Raw genomic sequence first — 19,688 nt, forward strand, 5'->3', positions numbered from 1 at the left:
GAATGTCACCACTCAGTAATCTCTGGGAAGTTCATATCCCCGAGGTTCAGTTCTTCACTTGTAATTACAACATCCCTTAGGATGTTGCCTTATACCAAATTGGACAGTTGGTCCAGCTAGCTGAGTATCATCTACAAAGATGGGCTGTGGTTCTCAGGGTTTCAGATTGGAGTATTTTCTAACCCCCCAGCCAAAGATACTGGGAGATTACCGGTAAATCCAGGACTTTCTGCATACAAAGCAGTTGCTCTGCCACTGCATTTGCTCTACAGCCCTTAAGAACCTCAGAAGAGCCTTGCTAGATCAGACCAATGTCCCATCTAGTCCAGCATCTTGTTCTCACAGTGGTCAACCAGATGCCTGTGGGAAGCCCACAAGCAGGACATGAGCACAGGAGCATTCTTCCCTTCTGCAGTTCCAGCAGCCCTTATTCAGAAGCATACTGCATCCTGTCTACTGTGGATGCAAAGCATAGCCCTTGTAGCTAGCAGCTGTTGATAGTCTTCATCCTCTATCCTTCCGCCTATTCCGCCTGGCCCTATCTAACAGGCTGGTGCGGAACAGAAAGTAAGACAGCTTAGCAATAATATTGCACAGGAACAAACCCAAGACCGCACTTTGACGGATGCAGGATGCTTTATTGTTGTAGGTCTGTTTTTTTCTGTGCTCCCCCCAAAATTCTCCATCCTGTGGTTTCTTCTTACAGTGTTCAGCTTGACTTTAATGAACATGGAATTTAGCTGTTGTTTTCTCTTCTAATGTTTTAAGTCCAGCAGATGGTGATGTTTAAAATTCCCCCAAAATCTGCCAATACCTGGGCCAGGCTTTTAAGGCCTGTGAGCCATATGATGTTTGCACAGAGCCAGAACACAAGCAGGCGCTTGAGCTAATTTTTGGCAAGCCACATCTTCTTGGCTGCCTCGTATCTCGATTCTCAGAAAGGTGCAGCACCACCTACATACGCTTTGAGCAATGTCAATAAGGCAGTCCTGCTATTCTCAGACAGCTTCTTTCTCACCCCCCACCCCCAGTGACATAATGGTCATAGCAGGGAACTAGCCATTGTCTTAGGAATCCTGTATGTGGTGGTTCAGTGTATCAGACTCTCTTCCTTTTGATGATATAGGTGGGAGATCCTTTGGGGCCAAGGGCCATGTTCTTCCATAGACAGCCTTCTGGGGGCCACATGCTTATAACAGGCAGATCCAGATGCAAACATGGCAGAGCAACAGATGTGACTCTCACTTTTGCAAAACAGACTGCATTCTGGCCCAAAATTGCAGGCTTCTATACACACACTTTGGAACGGCTTCAGCTACAGAAAACAAAATAACATAGAAAGGTGCCTTAGTATGGTATGGAGCAGGTCCTGGGGTATGTGTGGCTAGGGTAGAGGGACAGGGTCCAGATAGAAAGGCTTGGAGGGCCACGTTCTCCCTGCCAAGCCTGACGTTTTCCACCCTGATATAGTTGAATTCAGATGTCCTGATAAGCCGATGTCCTTTTATCACTCCTCCATTCCCCTGGATTTCTAAACACCCATTAATAAACCATTATTCCCAGCTTTCAAATATGGTCAAATCCATGCCGTACATTTATAGCGCATGGCTTCCTCCATATAATTTTGGGACCTGTAGTTTGTTAAAGGTGCTGTGAACTGCAGCTGTATGGACTTGCATTCCTAGGATTCTTTGGGGGAAGCCATTAGAGTTGCATACCTGCCAACATTTCTCCGATGAAAATAGGGATGTCCCATTCCATAATGCTAATTTTACCATTTATACCCCACACATCTTACTGGGTTGCCCCAGCACTCCGGGCAGCTTCCAACATACATAAAAATGCAATAAAACATTATGCATGTGTACTGATTGCAACTTACAGCATATTGGATGCTATGTTTCGTACAGTTTTAAATGCATGTCACCTTGAAGCTTCAGTGTAAGGTGATGAGTAAATTGAATAATAGCGGTGATGATGAAATGAATGCACAGCTGGATGGCATCTCCTATATCCTTGTGTGCACAAACAAAGCTCCCACAACAAGCTTTTCTTAGTAGGGCAGGCGTCTCAGCACACACCTTCCTAGGCATTTGCAGAACTCCTTCCTCCACCAAACCTCGGTGGAGTAGGCTAAGGCCTGCCCAACAGAGAGGCAGCTGACACCGCTTTTACTATCTTTCAGCTGTCAGGCTAAGTTCATCCTGTTCAGCAGGCTCTTAGTGTTTAATCTGTTTTGTTTGGTTTTTCCTAACCTGGCTGGTTTTGTACATCAGCTACTAGAATTGCTAAACGGCTATATTTTATCAGAATTTGCAATGCAATTGCATCAGCTGTTTATTTTATTAGTTTTCACCTTTTTGGTAAATTGCTTTAAAGAAATAAGATGAATTGACATGTGGGGAGGGGGGGAGTCCCTGCAGTCTGGGGAGCTTCATATATGTTTCCAGATTGCTGGATCAGGTGTTAGGAAAAAAAGAGAGAGAAAGATATCATAGGCAAACGTGCTTTAATGCCAAGTGTAAATGTTTCAATTTAGTTGTTAATACTTTGGGATGAGTTAATGATGTATATATCCTGCTGTTGAGCAAGGTTGCCAGATTGAATTAACATTTTATAAAACTCAGGGTTTGCTAAATCAGGTCATCCCTCTAGCTGGTAAAGATGAAAATAAGACAGAATAAATGAGAAACAGAGTAGCATGACTCAGACGTTATGAATATGTTCCCCAAGGGCTAGTTATTTGTGCAAGCCATTTAGCCATTTGGGTTTAATTCACAAAGTTGAAGAATCCCTGCCCCCCCCCTGCCATGCTAGTCACATGTCTTCTGTTACTGACATTTTTGCTTTGACTCCTGCACTTGAAAATCTCAATTTTGGAATCAACATTCATATAGTGTCTCTGCCTGGAACCATCAAAATGGACATGCATGGCTGGGATTTCAAATGAGCACAAACTTGGGGTGATATCGAGTGTACTTTGGCAGCAAGGAATGTTAGATTTCCAGGCTCCCCATAATAGAGATCCTGTTTTCAGACAGTTCAAATTCTGTGGCATCATCTGTCATGTTCTCCCTGACTACTGCTAGGCTAGATGGTCGCGAAACCCTGTAAATGGGAATGGAACACCTTTGAAAAGCCACTTCCTTAGGATTTATGGGACAATTTGGAAGTGCTCAGATCCTAAAGTGATGGGTGTTGCGGAGGGCCCTTTGACACAGCAGGCTGGCTCCACAGCTGCTATAAATCAGGCAGGGCTCTGTTGCAGGCAAACGGCCACGACAGCTTGCTCCTTGGCTATGAGGTTTGTGTTCTTTGCAAAGAGGATCCAGCTGTAAGTGCCTGGCCCTGCAGGAGACTGGAGGCAGACTGTGACTGCAGGACCATCCGCCTCTCTCACAGCAGCCTCCCTGAGGTTGCGATGCACTGATCAAGGATGGGAGGTCTTGCCGCTACATGCTGCCTGTCGATCTGCCTTGGGAAAATAAATAAGACACGGACCATGGTATTGGATGGGAAGGAGCATAGGTTGAGCAATGTCCAGTGATAAGATGCTGCCTCTGTCTGCTAAAAAGCACTCCAGGCAAGGAGTAATAAATGCCTGTTTGGGGGGGGGACGACGAAACAGCAAGCAATCAGATGTCTGTTTATTATTGTACGTTCATGGAATATAATAAATCTACCACCTCTCTCCTTCCCTGCTCTCTGCTGATTGATTCCTCTCCCTGGCCTAGACAAAGCCTTCCCTTTGTGCTCCTGGCCATTTTATCAAGCTAAAGACTTCCGGGGGGGGGGGGGGAGAGTCTGTTTCTTTTCCTTGGTATGTTTATCTGCCTTAAACCTGCTGCCCCAGGCTGTGCCCCTTTGTTCAAGGAGCCAGAAGCAGCTGCTGTGCAGATGCCTTCAGGTTGGTACCAGGTGGAGGCAGGAGGCTGAGGCTTCGTAATCCTTGCTGTAGAGAAGGAGATATGGGTTTCTCCCCACCAATACCAGATTTCATGCAATGAAACAACAGCAGTGGGGTAGGTTTGTTGTTGCAGGTACTGAGGACCAGCTTAGGAGGATTAGGTACAGCATTGTTCGTTTTTTCTGTAAAGCGCCTCCCATATGTGCCATCAGTTTAATCAAGGATGTCGCCTTTGCTTTCCTTCCGGTGGGAAATGTTAGCAAGGATGCATGGAGAGGCATTATTGGTGACTGCTTCCCAAAGTCACAGACACATCCAGGAGCAGCTGGTGGGGAAGGGCAGCGCAATAGATCTGGCCTCCTTGTTCCCGCATCGCATACCGAGACATTACTGGTACAGAGCAAAGTGACTGCAAGGGTTAAGGAAAAGAGAGCTTAACTGTGATCCTGGGTCCAGATAGCACCTTAGCTTAGCTGCTGCACTGCCCAGAGCGAAAAGGCCTGGGAAGGAGCAAAGCAGAGGCAATCTCCTTCCCAGGAGCTTGCACATTTTCATGAAGCCATTGTTTAGCTTAGCATTATGTGCAAACACAGCCCTCTATCTTGTGCAGAGATCGCCCCAAATGCTATGCTATAATGGCGCTTCTCTCTCTCCCTGCCACCCAATCTCTCCCTGTTTTTCATCTTCACAAGCCCTTAAAATACAGGCGAAGAGCTGAAAAAATGAAGTCATTTGCCTAAGTGTGCTGGACAGAAGCACAGGCAGAGAGCCTGGAATTGCTCACATGTTGTTGCAAGGGATATCACATCACTTGATATTCTGCCTTGCATTTATTGATGAGCCTGCAGATCCATGAACCAATATCACACGATTCTCTTATCAGCTGCTGCTTTATGAGCATTCATGTGTAATGCTCATAAATGATCCACCAGCTGTTTCCAGGATACTCAACAGTTCTGTAAACAAAAGGGAGAATATATCTTTAACTTGGAAGCTTCCCTGTGCCTGCAGCATCTCAGCGAGTGGATGGTTTTCATGCAGTACCTCTTTCTATAAAGTGCTAATTAGTTCCAGGCCATCCTTCAAACAATATGGAGCCAGTGAAGGCTTGCCCCTCCTTCATGCCTGTGAGGCAGCTCCACTCTGGATTTCTGTCTGATGTTGTAAAGATGCATCCTTTTAAAGCATTAGATCTTGTGTTATCTGCTCAGTCTGTTGGCCAAGATGTCACAGAATCACCAAGAGAGTCTAGATTCCAATCTTATGACACAGAAATCTTAGTGGGTGGCTATATTCTTATTTTTAAACCTGCAAAAGGACATTAAATAGGAGATTCCTATCACTTTTAAAACAACAACATGTAAGTCACCAGGTGCCAGCACATTTCCAGGATACAGGTCAGGTTTTGATAAAAAAAAAACAGGAGGGTTTAACCCCTGAGTCCCCAGAGTACTTAGTCTGATTAATGCCATCAGTTTTTCAGCACCAAATCCATTGCAGCAAGTTGAGTGAAATGCAGTCAAATAGGCGAGCAGCTCTTTAATCAGAGGAACCATATGGATTCTGGAGGGAGGGAGAGGAGAGAGGTGAAGAAAAGGATATGAAAACAAAGAGAGAAGCCAACACGCAAGATTGGTTTGGATTCCAGCCATCCTGGCTCCTTAGTTTACGGCAGTCCAGATCTGTGTGTCAAAAACACAGGAGAACCTTCCTGATAAAGAGTTTCAGTTTCTGCTTTTGCAAAGGTTGCAGAAAATTTTAGGCCTCAAGACCCGTTCTATCTTCTAGTACTTCGTGATCAGAGGCCTCTCTGTCGTGGTGGTTTTTAAATCCTTTTCAAGAGAGACCGGCTCCAGGATTGAGGGTCTCCTCAGAAAAGTGCATTCTTGATGGGCCCCTTGTATGTTGGTGGGTTGATTTGATGGCAGCAGCAGTGGTGAAGAAGAAGAAGAAGAAGAAGAAGAAGAAGAAGAAGAAGAGGAGTTTGGATTTGATATCCCGCCTTTCACTCCCTTTAAGGAGTCTCAAAGCGGCTAACGTTCTCCTTTCCCTTCCTCCCCCACAACAAACACTCTGTGAGGTGAGTGGGGCTGAGAGACTTCAAAGAAGTGTGACTGGCCCAAGGTCACCCAGCAGCTGCATGTGGAGGAGCAGAGACGCGAACCCGGTTCCCCAGATTACCGTTCTTAACCACTACACCACACTGGCTCTCCATAATAAGGTGCAATAAGGTGGCAGTTAGGTGCCATTTTCATGGCCCACAAAGTCGTGTTGGTCTGGAACTTGGTAGTAAATGGGTCAGTTCCCAGTTGCCTAACATCTCCATTCCTTATGGGTATACATTAGCAGGACCTGTTAAGGTGCTGGACCACTAGCAACCACCCAAGGATGCTGGGTGAGGATGCTGGATTGCTGAAAAGAACATAAAGCAGAGCCTGCCGAATTGGGCCAATGGCTGATCTAGTCTAGCATCTTGTTCTCATAGTGGCCAACCAGATGCCTCTAGGAAGCCCACAAGCAGGACTCAAGCAGCTGGAATCCAGAAGCATTACAGCCTCCAAACATGTAGGTGGAGCATCACTGTCATGGCTTGTAGGCATCAATAACCTTCTCCTCCATGAAACTGTCCAATCATAGGGTGGCCATGACCTTTCTGCATTGCTTTGAAGCAGTTGAGCCTAAGTGCCTGAAATGAACCTGGAGCCGAGTTGGAGGAAATGTACCGTGTGCATTTAAACATAAGCCAACTGCAGGATGTGCTGGAATTTTATCACGGCCTCAGCACCTCTTCAGAACAAAGGGAAATAATTTCTGTGTTTTGGGGATGCTGAAAAGCTCTGGAACGTGGACCTGGCAGGAATTGGGCGGGCAAGCCCAGTCAGGAGCAAAGTGGGAATAGATAAGGACTTGCACACCAGTTTCCTTGCCAGCATCCTTCTTTTTTATTTAGCACACACCAGGTTCCACTACTGCAATGGCTTTTCATCTGGGGGGGGGGGCAGCCCAGCTAGGTTGTTATTTCTCCTGCTTCCAGACAGACTTATCTTGGATATGCAAGAATCTCAGACGTTCCAGTGACTGAGGAGGCTCTGAGGGATGGTTTCCATTAGTGCGTGTGTATATACCATACATAGGGGTGTTGACCAGGGTCAGTTAACCGCATCAATCCTAGCTGTCAGCACAACATGGATTTGCTCCAGGCTGCCCTCTGTAGGGTTCAGGAGCATATTGTACTAGCCAGGCAGACTTTCCAATGTCATAAACCAATTTAATTTTGAAAACCAGATCTGGAATCGGTTAAGATAAGATTCAGAGGGCATATGTTCCAAGGTTAAAGTTATGTTCAGATTTATTTTTTGAAAAATGCAAATGTTTCTTTTAGGCTAACATTTAAAAATCAGGGTAATGATTTGCTCTTCAAAATAAGTGATTAACCCTCAAATCAGTTTAACATTACAGTAAAACTCTTAGACAAGCAGGGGAAATATTTCTTCTGAAGGTAAAACTACAGTTTTTATTTATTTATTACTCATTTATTTTATTCCTTCAAGGAGTTCAAGGTGGCATATACAGTATGGTTCTCTTCTTCCCAATTTTATCCCCAGAACAACCCTGTGAGGTAGGTTAGGCTGAGAGACCGTTACTGACTCAAGGTTACCCAATGAGTTTCATAGCAGGGATTTGAACCCTGGCCTCCCAGGTAGTAGTCCGACACTCTAACCACTACATCACACCAGGTGAGATTTTTATGTTCACCCACCATATATTAAACAGCTGAGAGTCAGCTCAGTTAAACGGTGCCCTGTGAGCAAAAGACAGGCACTTCCTGTGTAGATTTTTTTTTTAAAATGTTACATTTATGGAATTTGAGGGTGTTTTCTTGATGTACAACTAGGTTCTCCAATTTGTAGGATGCCATTAGTGACATTTTGCAAATCAGAGAACTGAGTCACTTTTAAACCATAACTCCGCTGGAATGCTTTGCTGAGGCTTACGGTGAGAAAAATGTATATGTAAAAGCAGCACCTGAGAATTGAAATGAAGAAGATTCCATTTAACATGTGTCTTTCCTAGTGCCTGCTTCCTGGAGCTCAGCTCTAAGGACTGGCAGCGCTGGCTGCGGAAGTGCCCTGCCCTTGTGTGCTGAGGGCTTTTTGCGTCTTTGTTCCTTCCATTATTAACTTTCCTCCCCAGAGTCCTCTGCTTGTTAATTTGCAACACAGCAATTTCAGACAGCAAATAAAAGCAAGGGATAACCAGCCACACAGGTTCAAATGGTAGCCAGGAGGATTTATCTACTTTTCTGTAATAGGAAGTTCTGAAATGGGCCACAGCAGCAAACACAGATAAGCCTTTCGGAGCCCAAACATTTGCTTTTGTAACCCTTTCCTAGTCAGTCAATTGCACGCCATGAATTGAAATCAACCATGCAGAACGGCGAGACACGCCTACATTCTGCATTTATTTATTTTTTACTAATTTCTTTTTTAAAAAATGGATTTTGCCAGATTTAAATGATCTTTTATTTTGATCCTAATAATCTCTGCTGCAAGCATGGAGCCTGCTTAGAGCAGGAACAATCAACTTTTACCTAATAGGATTAACTTTATGGCTAGTTGAAACCCATTTTAGGGCTTTCTTGCTTAAGACTTCTTGTGTTGGCGCTTGCCTGCTTAATACTCCCTGGCTATTCCACTGTGCAGCATTAGCAACATGGCCTAGGTGCTTCCAGATAGGGGTTTATTCTGGGATTGGTGCATGCAAATTTTCACATAATTTAATCTGGATTTAGACTTTCCATGGAAAATCTGATGAATTTTTTTTAAAACCAACAACAACAATCCACAATGTGTTGCCAACCATCCATTTGCAATACAGTGGTACCTCAGGTTACATACGCTTCAGGTTACATACACTTCAGGTTACACACTCCGCTAACCCAGAAATATTACCTTGGGTTAAGAACTTTGCTTCAGGATGAGAACAGAAATCATGCGGCAGCAGCAGGAGGCCCCATTAGCTAAAGTGGTGCTTCAGGTTAAGAACAGTTTCAGGTTAAGTACGGACCTTCAGAACGAATTAAGTACTTAACCTGAGGTACCACTGTATTAAGTCCCTACCTGGAAGAACCCTTTGCCTCTCTCTCAGAGATGAATTCCTGTCATAACCTCCTGCCTATTAGACCCTCTCCTTAACAGTGCAGAAGCCTGGGGCCTCTTGCTTCAGCGTGGCTATTGCAGACCGTCTTCTTCCTTCACTAAGCAAATCTTTGGCTCCCTCTGCTTCCAGGTTGCCATGCTCCATGCGCTGCTTTTTGCCAGCATCTACACATCATGCTCCACTGCACACCCTGGAGTTGCGAAGCAAAGCAACAGATTTTATTCACGAGCCACGCGCCTCTTTGCTGTGGCCTGGGATGGCCCAGAATGAGCCTCGCCCCAGGCCACTGAATCTCTGAGGAAAGCTTTCTGGTTCCTCCTCCCAGGAACAGAGGCATGTTTTGTGTCTGCCAGCCAGCCCAGCTCAAGGAAATGGTGATGCAAGAAGGGGAAAACACCTGCCGCGGGCCCAGGCTTGTGCAACCTGAGTTACTGCATATTTTTAGCATATTTTTAGTCTTGGCAGCATAAATGGAATGGCTTGCCTGTTCTAACAATAACCACCACCATCTCAAACCACCCAGATTTTTTGTTGTTTTGGTTAATGCTGTATTAGTGTTATATTTTCTTTCTTTCTACAATTGCATATGGCACTAATTCAGGGGTGGGGAATCTTTTTCAGTCTGAGGGCCACTTTCCTTACTGGGTAATCTTCCTGAGGTGACCTGCCTCATGGAAGAAGAGGGAGAAAGTGTCACTACTAGCAGTGTCCTGCAACACAGGGCAGCCCTGCTGGTCAGGCCAAAGGCCCAATCTAGTCCAGCATCCTGTTCTCACAGTGGCCAACCCAATACCTATGGGAAGCCCAGCAGCAGGACATGAGGGCAACATTTGTGATTCCTCACAAGTGGTAAACAGAGGTCTACTGCCTCCAAATACTGCTAGTGAGCCTCTTTTCCCCCCAAACCATTTTTCAATGTTGTAGGCTGTTGCACAAGTCTGCTGATCCATGCAGCCAATGGGCCATGCCATTCGATCTGTCTCACTAAGTCTGTAATAATCTTAGCCTTGTTTTCAAAAGGGGGAGGATTGCACGTTGTGAGTCCCTGGCATGCTGTTCCCTGTACTCCCAGTGCAATTAAAAGAGGATACCCAGTTACCTACGTGAGTGGTCAACAGCAGAAGCAATTAGCAGGGGAAGGTGTAGCTGTGGGGCATGTTAAGAGGCTCCCCGCTCAAGGCCTGTGGGTCAGAAAGAAAGGGAAGACATGCAGGTGACCCAGCTAGGAGCCAGTCTAGCAGTTTGCTGAGTGCCATCAGCGCTGCAGTGACTGGCTGTCGGTTAACCTTTTTTGTCTGAGGTGCTTCATGGCATTTCTTCATGGAGGTGAACAGTGCAGGGCTCTCTGCTTTTACACAGTGCTGATCCCCAATGCCTAGTGAAGATGGCAGGCTGAAAGGTGCAGAAGAAAGATGTGCTCAGGAGCTCTGTGAGAAAGGGGCACTGGAGGGCTGCATTGGCATAGGCAGCTGGTTGTTGAGACATGTGTAAAGGATAAAAATCTGCACTGAGTGGTGGAGAGATGAAGATCTGCACTGAGGAACTTCTGTTCTAGCAGGAGGACTCCACCTGTTTTGCTACTTGGATTCATACAACGGACTTCACATACACGCATGCATATTTTGACACCTGAGGTGTATGTTTTTACAACCCACCTTATTGTAAGTTGTTTTTATTTCATTTTAGTTATTACATTTGTATACCACCTTTTCCTTCAAGGAGTTGAAGGCTTCATACGTAGTTCTCCTCTCCCTATTTTATCCTCATGGCAACCCTGTGAGGTGGGTTGGGCTGAGAGACAGTGACTGGCCCAAGCTCACCCAGTGAGCTTCATGGCTGAGTAGGGATTTGAACCCTGGTCTCCCAGGTCGTAGTCCAACACTCTAAAGTGGCCTCAAATAAGTATCTGCATGTGTATCTCTGTATCTGTATCTGTATCTGAATCTGAATCTGTATCTATCTGTACTGTGATGGCCCAAGGGAGAGAGCATCTATTGAACCCATCAGTGATCCCTGTCTCTCCAGGAACACATGCATCTATTGTCTCTTTCACTGCAGAAATCACAGAACCGTACCCACACAGGATGCCTTTATTTATGAAGGGTTACATAAGGCTGATATTTATGGGCACAGAAATTATATTTATGCAGGCTGTAGGTGATGTTTATGAAGAGCTATGGATAGATCACTGTAGTGTCTAGCCTTGGAGTCAGACTCTGCGGTTTACCTGAGTCAATTGAGCCAAGATGAAGATGAGATTCCATGAAACGGAGCAATTTAAGTCACCACCTATAAATCCCAACTTCGGAAGGTGATGGCTTATGCCTCCCTACATAGCAAGTGGTAGATATTTCCTCTCACTCATCCAGATCTTTCCAGTGGCAGGAAGGGCATGGAAATGAAGTGTGCACCATTAAGCTTATCAACCTGGGGGTATTTTTAATGAAAGGCCTGTGGCTTTTTTTTTTATTCTAGGAATTTAATGGGAAGGCTGGAAAAGAATCAGAAGTTGCAAATGGCAGAGTTTAGTGATGGGTGTGTGTGTGTGTTTATGTGGAGAATCCCATCTGTGGGTTTCAGCCAGTTCTAAAACAGCACTATCAGCTTGGGGTCAGGTGTGCGTGCCGATGGGTTTGTTTTTAGCACTGCTTGTTGCATCAGCCAATGTGCAGGAACCGTGTGTTCCCAACCATGGACTGTATTGAAGATAAGGACACTGTGGCTAATAACCTTAACTTCTGGGCCCCTGTGGGTGTCAAATGGGCAGCACACTGTGCCTGTTTTGAGAATGGATTGGAACAGGAAGCCACTTGTAGCAACATAGTGATAGCCCCTCGTGCTGCCATAATGGTTGCAACAACTGTGGACTTAAGCACTTCGGACATTAACAATGCCCTTTTGGGGAGGCAGGTCTATTTTTCTCAAGGAAGAAAAAGAGCCCATCTATGCTTGTGCTTGGGGATGACAGGATGGGTCATGCTGCAAGGAGATGCGTAGGTCAGACAGCCTAATTTGTGAGGGCTGGTGAGAGGAGCTGTCCCTTTCATCCCCCTGATACTCTCCATAAGAAAGAGGCAGCTGCGGAGGTAATAAATTTTGTGTGAAGGTGACCTTCTTTTACTTGTCAGCCCTATTTCCTTAGGCTGAAACTTATTCTGTGCTCAGGCAGAGGCAAAAGAATCACATCCACCTTCCTTTCAAAGAAATGCCACGTTTCAGAAATGCCCAGTGGAACACCAGGGTTGCCCCTTATATTTCAGCATTACAACTACACTGAACAACGGACGCCAGATCTCTTTGTCTGTAGAAGCCATTAGGGGCATTCCCACATTCAGTGAGGATTTAATATGTGCACATTAACAGTAGAGCTGTACACTTGGATAGTAAGTCACATGCTTGTGTACCTGTCTCCACAGTAGCTGAGCTGCACAAATGAACAAGTGTGCACTCTTTTATACAAACACTTGTACGTGTGTAGAGGTAGCTTGTGACTGTGTTCAATGTCATGTGTGAAAAATACTATTGTGATACCTTCACTCAAAATTTACTACCCCGCAATTACCTTCTTTTTACAAAGAAAGAGTGTGTGTGAGAGAGAGAAGGAAGGAAGGAAGGAGAAAGAAAGAAGAAGAAAGAGGGAGGGAGGGAAGGAAGGAAGGAAGGAAGGAAGGAAGGAAGGAAGGAAGGAAGGAAGGAAGGAAGGAAAGCTTGCTGCCACCTGCCCCTCTCTAGCCTTCATAAACAATGTGGTAATAGGCTAGGCCAGGTATCTTCAACCTTTTAGAGACCCAGGACCCAAATATGCATTCAGGGACCCATTCCTTAATCCTTCACCATTTATATTTGCATGGTGGTGGTGCTCCTGTTGTGACCCAGCTTGGATTAGGGCATGACCCACTAGTGGGTCCCAACCCATCACCTGAAGACCAGTGGACCTGAAGGTCATGTGGTGCTGCAACATTCAGTGAAATTTACTTGCCTGTGAATCCCCTTGTTGTGTGACACACCCTGTGACACCATCTCCAGATGTTTCCTGCCTGACTTTGCAAAGGGGCCTGCAGGGAATAGCTCTGCCCCCTCAATGACACTGTGGGTGCCAGTAAAACTCCCAAGTCAGCATGCCGTGGGCTGAGTCTGAAAGGGGTGTTTGTGTGTGAGCCCTTTGTGTTTTCATTGTGCAATGTGTCCCCATCACAAGGATGAGGCTATGGTTATCATTAAGAAGTGAATTAAGAAAGAATACTCTGCACATGTTCGGAAATATTTTCTTTGTAACTACTTCACATTTGTAAACTACGCTTCACATTCATAAACTATGCTACCACTCCAGGAAGTAAACCCTGGTAAGTCATAAAGGGGTTAAAATCAGCCAGGGCCATAGCCTGGAGATATTCACATGGGTAGTGAAAAAATGCTTCATACTTGCTTCTCTGTTAGCCATGTGTTATAATATTGATTTGTTTAATTAATTTTAAAGGATTTTTTTCTGTCAAAGAAGAGTGTGTGTATGCAAAATTCCAAACCTTCTCCTTTAAATCCAAAACTACAAAGCCTTTACAGATGTGAGCTAGGAAATGTTACTATTGGAAAGCTTGCAGCCAATAACAGGGTCAATATAAGGACCTTTCCTTATTGGCTTCCAGACTAGAACTAATCAGGCTTATTGGAAGGTCTTTCCTCCAGATGATCTTTTTTGTTTGTTGTTCAATAAATGCACAGTTGTTACTTATTAGTTGTAGGGACACTTTCTCAACTTGGTACCCTCCATATATATTGGATTGCAATTCACATCACCACCAACTATTAGCTCTGCTGGCTGGGGATGATGGAGGTTGGAGTACATCAACATCTGAAGGGCTACAGGTTCTCTGTACCTGCTGGAGGGAATGCAAATTTGTTCTCCCAAAGCAGGGTATCTAACACTTCTCCTAGGATGTACAAAAAAAGTGACCGTATTCATATCTAGTAATAAACTATGTTTATTATAATATGAAAAGGGATGCGGGTGGCGCTGTGGGTTAAACCACAGAGCCTAGGGCTTGCTGATCAGATGATTGGAAAGTTTCACTTACGTTGTTGATTAACTGCAGTTTAATGTTATGCCCAAACCCTAAACTGTGGTTATTCTAAGGTTACCAGATTTTTTTCAATTAATCCTGGGACACTTTTCAACTTCCTACTAAATAAATGGATTTTGTGAGGGGACTGATTTGTAAATCTGGGAACTGTCCCCGGGAAATGGGGATGTCTGGTAACCTTAGGTTAATCTCAGCTATGGTTTATTATAACGTCTGCTTCTGAAACCAATGTTTGAAATCAACTTATATCAGTAAGCCATAGTTAAAAATTAGCCACAGTTTATGGAGGTTCAGACATAACACTAAATGGAGTTAGTTACACAGAGAACTGAATGTTTCCCATTCCCCACTCTGAGACCTCTGGGTATAGGGTGGTATAAAAATTCAATCAATCAATCAATCATCTCCTCCTTGCAGCCGCACTGGGAGAAGAAACAAAGTGGGAGAGCACATGAGCCTGAGGCTTGTTCATGTAATAATAGACCACAATGTACCACTTCCTGTGAATTCAGTCTGCATTGTGATGTTGGGAAAAATACAGTTCTTCCCCTAGCTAAGTCATGCAGTGCACTTCCAAGTGGCATGTGATATTTGGTACCGCAAGCCTGCCATCCTCAGTGACGAGTGATGCTGCTCACTAATAGATATTTTTGACCTTTAAAGATACGGTAAGTTACCTATTTTGAAGCTGAGTGCAGTCCACCCACACTGTGCCAGTAGGACCATTTGCCAATCTCTCTCTCTCAAAACAGGAAATATTAGCAAGGCGATCTTTCTACCACCCCCTTGCTGCAATATCTTGCATTTCATGAACCTCTTGATTAAAACAACTGGTTTTTTGTTGCCTGTTTAGGTCTTTGAGTGTTGTGCTGTTAAATCGTGGGCCAGGAATCTTTTTCAGCCTAGGGGCCACATACTCTTCCGTGCAGCCTTCTAGGGGCCACGTGCCAGGGCTTGGTGGGGCCAGAGGCAAAAGTGGGGACAGTGACAAATGTGACTTTTACCTTTGTACAGTAGGCTAGTATATTCCCCCCCCTTTTCTTTCTTGTATTAAAAAATCAATCAATAAAAATGATTTTTTTAGATCAATTCATTTATTAAACTCTGTACAGGAGAACTGTGTTTATAGCAGTGTAGGTTTTAATTACAGTCAGAAAGCTTTTAGTGATAATTTTATTTGTAAACTGCTTTGAGGTTTTCCTACAATCAAGCAGTATATAAATTTTATGAAATAATAAAAGAAAATAAATAAAAGAAAAAAGTGTGTGTTTTGGGCTCTGCGATCTTGCGTGGGTGAAAGACACACAATCCCGGTTTTGGGATTCAGCATGCTGGAGGGTATGAATCTATTCCCCTCCATTCTGTTGAGAGAGGATAATAAGAATGGCAGATGAAGGTGATGGACTATATGGAACTGGCGGAAATGACTGGCAGAATCCGAGACCAGGGAGAAGAGTCGGTGGAGGAAGATTGGAGGAAATTTAAAGACTATTTACAGAAACACTGTAAAATTAATATCTGTTAGAAGGATGTTGGAACAATATTATATGATTTTAGCAGGAAGGATATAAAGGATTTGGGAATAACTGACTGTTAATTGGTGAAGGGAGGAAAAGTAAAGCTACATTATATTAAAACAATTTACAGGACAAAAATTTTAAAAGAGGGAAAGGACCTAGAATACAAAATAGAATACAAAATAGACCTAGAATACAAAAAAGGGAGGTGTGAGGAGGTCAAGGAAATAAGCTAATGAAAGAATGGTAATGAGGAGATCTGATGCATTTTCTTTTTTGCGTTTTTGTTTTTGTTTAATGGGTTTTATTTCTCTGTGGTTTTTTTTTTCTTCCTCTTTTTTATATTGTGGTGTGTTGTTTTGTTTTTGTTTAATGTGGTATGTTTATTTTTTCTTTCTGTATTTGTTGAAACTTTAATAAATATTATTTAAAAAATAAAAAAGAGAGAGAGCATAATGTGCCACTAAGGTTCCTTTAGGAAGAACGCCAATATATACTACCAAGCTTTTTTAAAAAAATAAGATTAAATGTATGCATTTTAAAATATCTGAAATGGCTCTGAGATTTACTGCCTTCATCAATTTCTATTTCAAATGTCATTGAATGGCTTGAGGGAGAATCCTCAAGCCCACTTTGCCTTCCTTAAGTCTGACTGGTTTGATTGTTATGAAGGCAGAGTGAGACCAATCAATTTTCTTCTTGATATTGGTTTAATCCAGTGATTTCATGGTGGCTCATTTTGGTTAATTACTACTAGGCAACCTGCTTCTGTGAAAACATGTTTATGATTGGGAGGTTTATACAATGTGAGGGCTTTGTATTTACTTATTGTCTTGCATTTACATCCCACCCTCCTTTTGGCACTGAACCCAAGGCAGTATGCATCTGGTTCCCAGGAGGTCCCCCATCCAGGCCCTGACCAGACCCAGGCCTGCCTAGCTTCAGCAAGGTGCTGGCCCTAAATGCCTTCAGACCACACCCTGGGACCCTGCAGCTGATTTCTAGGTTTTATCTTTTGTATAGTATGACAGATGTCTCGTGTCTGATGGGAGGTAAACAACCTGTACCATATTCTGCACAGGGCAAAGTGCTGTTGTGAGGGGATCAGTCAATCCTGGGAGAAGTATATAGTCTGCTTTGGCTGGGGTTGCACTCTTCCTCAAGATACAGGTTTTTAGTTTGGGGGAGCTCCTTGACCCGGCACTGTTTTAGGAAGGCTAGGAAGGTGGTAGCACTGACAAGGGGTGCCTTTCACCTGCTTAAGTCGGTAAGCCAACTGTGCCCTTACCATGGTCATTCATGCCAGCTTCCCTGAAGATGGCTCACTGTTGATTGCCAGGAGGAAGAGGAGATAGGCTGTGGGGAAGTCAGTGTGGTGCAAATGCACATGCAGGAACACTGGCTTACACTTCCAGTTTACAGCACTGCCTTGCAACAGTGACCCACCTTCCTGGAGCTAGTGTAGTAGTCCCACCCCACATTCTGGTCCAGAAAATGAACAAGTAACCATAGGAAACAATGCAAATTTTGAGTCATATGCTTTCTCCTCCCATTCCCAATTAGTAGCAAAAGGTTTGGATGTAAAATTGGGGTTAAATGCCTCTGGACCTCATTTAAGATGCTGGTTCTTACCTTTGTAGGTCTAAATGTTTGGAATCTGAGCACCTTAATCTCTGCCTTCTCCTATGTGTGCCTTCCTATGCATTCCATGCGTAATCAGAAACCTTGTTCTGTGTGCACCCTTATGCAGAAGAGAACCAGGCAGGGCTTTTTCAGAAGCAGCGCAAGTGTTATAAAATGTCCTCCAAAGGGATGTCTTCTTGGCCCCATCACTTGCTAGCCTTCTATTTCTAGGTTTCAACACAGTTGTCTCAGTTGTTGGTTCGTAGTTCTCTCTCTCTCATATTTGTGCACTCCTGTTGCTGTTGGTTGGATTCTGCTTGCTTGATGCTGTTTGCAGGTTGATTTTATTGCTACTGTTTTGTTCATTGTTTGTGTTTTGATATTTCTTGCCTGTTGGCTGCTTTGAGTTTGAAAGAAAAATGAGATACATCATCAAAATCATGATCATTGCAGAGGTTACTCTCAAGACCAATACACATAATGTTACTAAAGGTGTCACTTGAAGGACAGGATATAGTATATTGCAGGAATTCTTAGCTTTGAGTTAGTAGAATGTGAGTGGGCTGGCAAAGCTAGACTTTCTACCCAGCCAGGCATAGAAAGCATATTATTTATTGCATTGTTGTTCAGAAATCCCACTAAGTGCAGTGGGTTTTAGTCACAAATAAATGTTCATAGGCTTGTAGCCTGACAGTCAGGGCCTGCACATCTAGGATGATAATGCCTGGATAGCAGGCAGTCTAGAATATGCTTCCTCTGTCAGCAGTCAACTGTAAAACGCATTTTCCATTTTGAAGATTTGTTAATATAACCTTCCTATTGTAAAACTTTTCTGGTTGGAAGCGCAAATGCTTGCTGCTCTCTGCCCATGGGTCTTTGTTATTTATGATATGTGCTTTGATCCTGAGATGGTCCTGCTGTTTATTCTTTTAGACATTTTTATTCTGTGGGTTATTAGTGGCTTGGAGGACCGTTGTGGGTCAGAAAGCAGTGCAGAGTTTTCATATAACAAATAAGGGAAGGGAAGGGCATTAGTAGTTAGATTATGGGTCCAGGAGAAAGACTGACAAAATGTACAAATAATGCAATTACTGAACTTTTCACATTCATGCAGCATTAAATTGCCTTAGCCTAATCAAAACCAATATGGCCTAATAAGCCAGCATGGAGAGCAATTTAAGGGCATTAGGACCACTTGACATTAAAGGAGCATTAGTGAAGCAAGACAGGATCAAGGAGGAAATCTTGGTGGCAAACCTGAACAAAGGGAGCAGCAAATAAAAATAAAAATCTGTGCGTCTGTTAAATGAGCTGTTTCATATGGTGTTTCTTTCTTGATTTTAAGAAGGTGTTTCAGCTCACACTGAGTCTCAGATAAAGGGCGGGATGGAAAAGACATGTTTCAGAACCAAATATCCATTTGATAGTCGCAGTCTATTTATGGGCATCATCGTTGTAGCATACTTAAGATAGGAGATCAGTCATACAGAGTTTCTAGGACTATAGAGCTCAGCTCCCCAAGAATCTTTTGCTAAGGGAAATGCCAGCATTTTATGCTCTTCACCTTCAGCCTTTACAAAAAGCCCTTCTTCCTAAAACTCTCTGATCAGGTTAAAGCACAAGCTGTCTCCTGCTGCACCTGCTGTGTGTGTGTGTATTTGGACACATGCCGGTGTCCGTATACCCTTCACCTTTCTCTCCTTGGGGGAACTGAGCTTGAAATCTCTCTCTCTCTCTCTCTCCACCCCCCCCCCCCGCACTCCTTTGCAATGCCTGCTGGCTGCTGCTATTGCTGCATGTGTGGCTGAGAGCATTGTTTGAATGATGAGGCTGGACTAGGTTAGATAGACCCTGGTGCCTGAGAGAGGGAGAGGCAGCAGATCTCTCCCTCTCCCTCTCTCTCCCTCTCCCTCTCTCTTGCCTGCCCAGAAATCAGAACAGAAAGACAGAAAGCAGCTGCTGTCTTCCCTGAACTCAAGGAGAGTAGAGAAGTTTAAAGATGGGGGAAGCATACTGGACCACCACATCCCTATCCTTGCCGGCACAGGACTTTCCGTTATGGCACATTTCCTAAGGGCACAGGGGAACCGGCTGTGCTCCGGGAAGACTTACCTTTCACCCACCTTCCAGGGACATGGTTGCAGGCAGGGAACGCAGCTGAGACTTTGCCACCATGCTCAAGTTCCGAGCGGACCGTCGGGTCAGGTAGGATTTTCCAGGAGATGCTGCAAGGCTGTAGAGCGGAGGCAGCGGGGTCGCGGCCTTGTCATTCTTGCTCTGGGGGCTCATGTGTTTCAAAGAATGGCTCACTGGGAACTTCATTTTGGTCAGTGACTGCTGCATTGCAGTGCTGGGGTAGCAGATGCTTAACTCAGGAGTTTGTGGAATAGGACCAGGAGAGGC

General features: G+C 44.3%; 1 protein-coding gene across 14 annotated transcripts in view; it reads left to right on the top strand.

Annotated features, from left to right (window-relative positions):
- The window catches only part of PLEKHA6 (pleckstrin homology domain containing A6), a 194,986-nt gene that overhangs the window by 101,014 nt on the left and 74,284 nt on the right, over positions 1-19,688 (top strand). The window contains exon 1 of one of the 14 annotated variants that reach the window (XM_081866317.1): positions 19,184-19,490. The exons of the other annotated variants lie outside the window; for them this stretch is intronic. Within the exon in view, the coding sequence (XP_081722443.1) occupies positions 19,459-19,490 (32 nt within the window). The 5' untranslated portion in view covers positions 19,184-19,458. Of the gene's footprint in view, positions 1-19,183; positions 19,491-19,688 lie in introns of those variants that run through there. 14 annotated transcript variants of the gene reach the window in all.

This window comes from Podarcis erhardii (assembly GCF_964252035.2).
Source record: "Podarcis erhardii genome assembly, chromosome: 6".
In the NCBI taxonomy this organism is placed as follows: domain Eukaryota; kingdom Metazoa; phylum Chordata; class Lepidosauria; order Squamata; family Lacertidae; genus Podarcis; species Podarcis erhardii.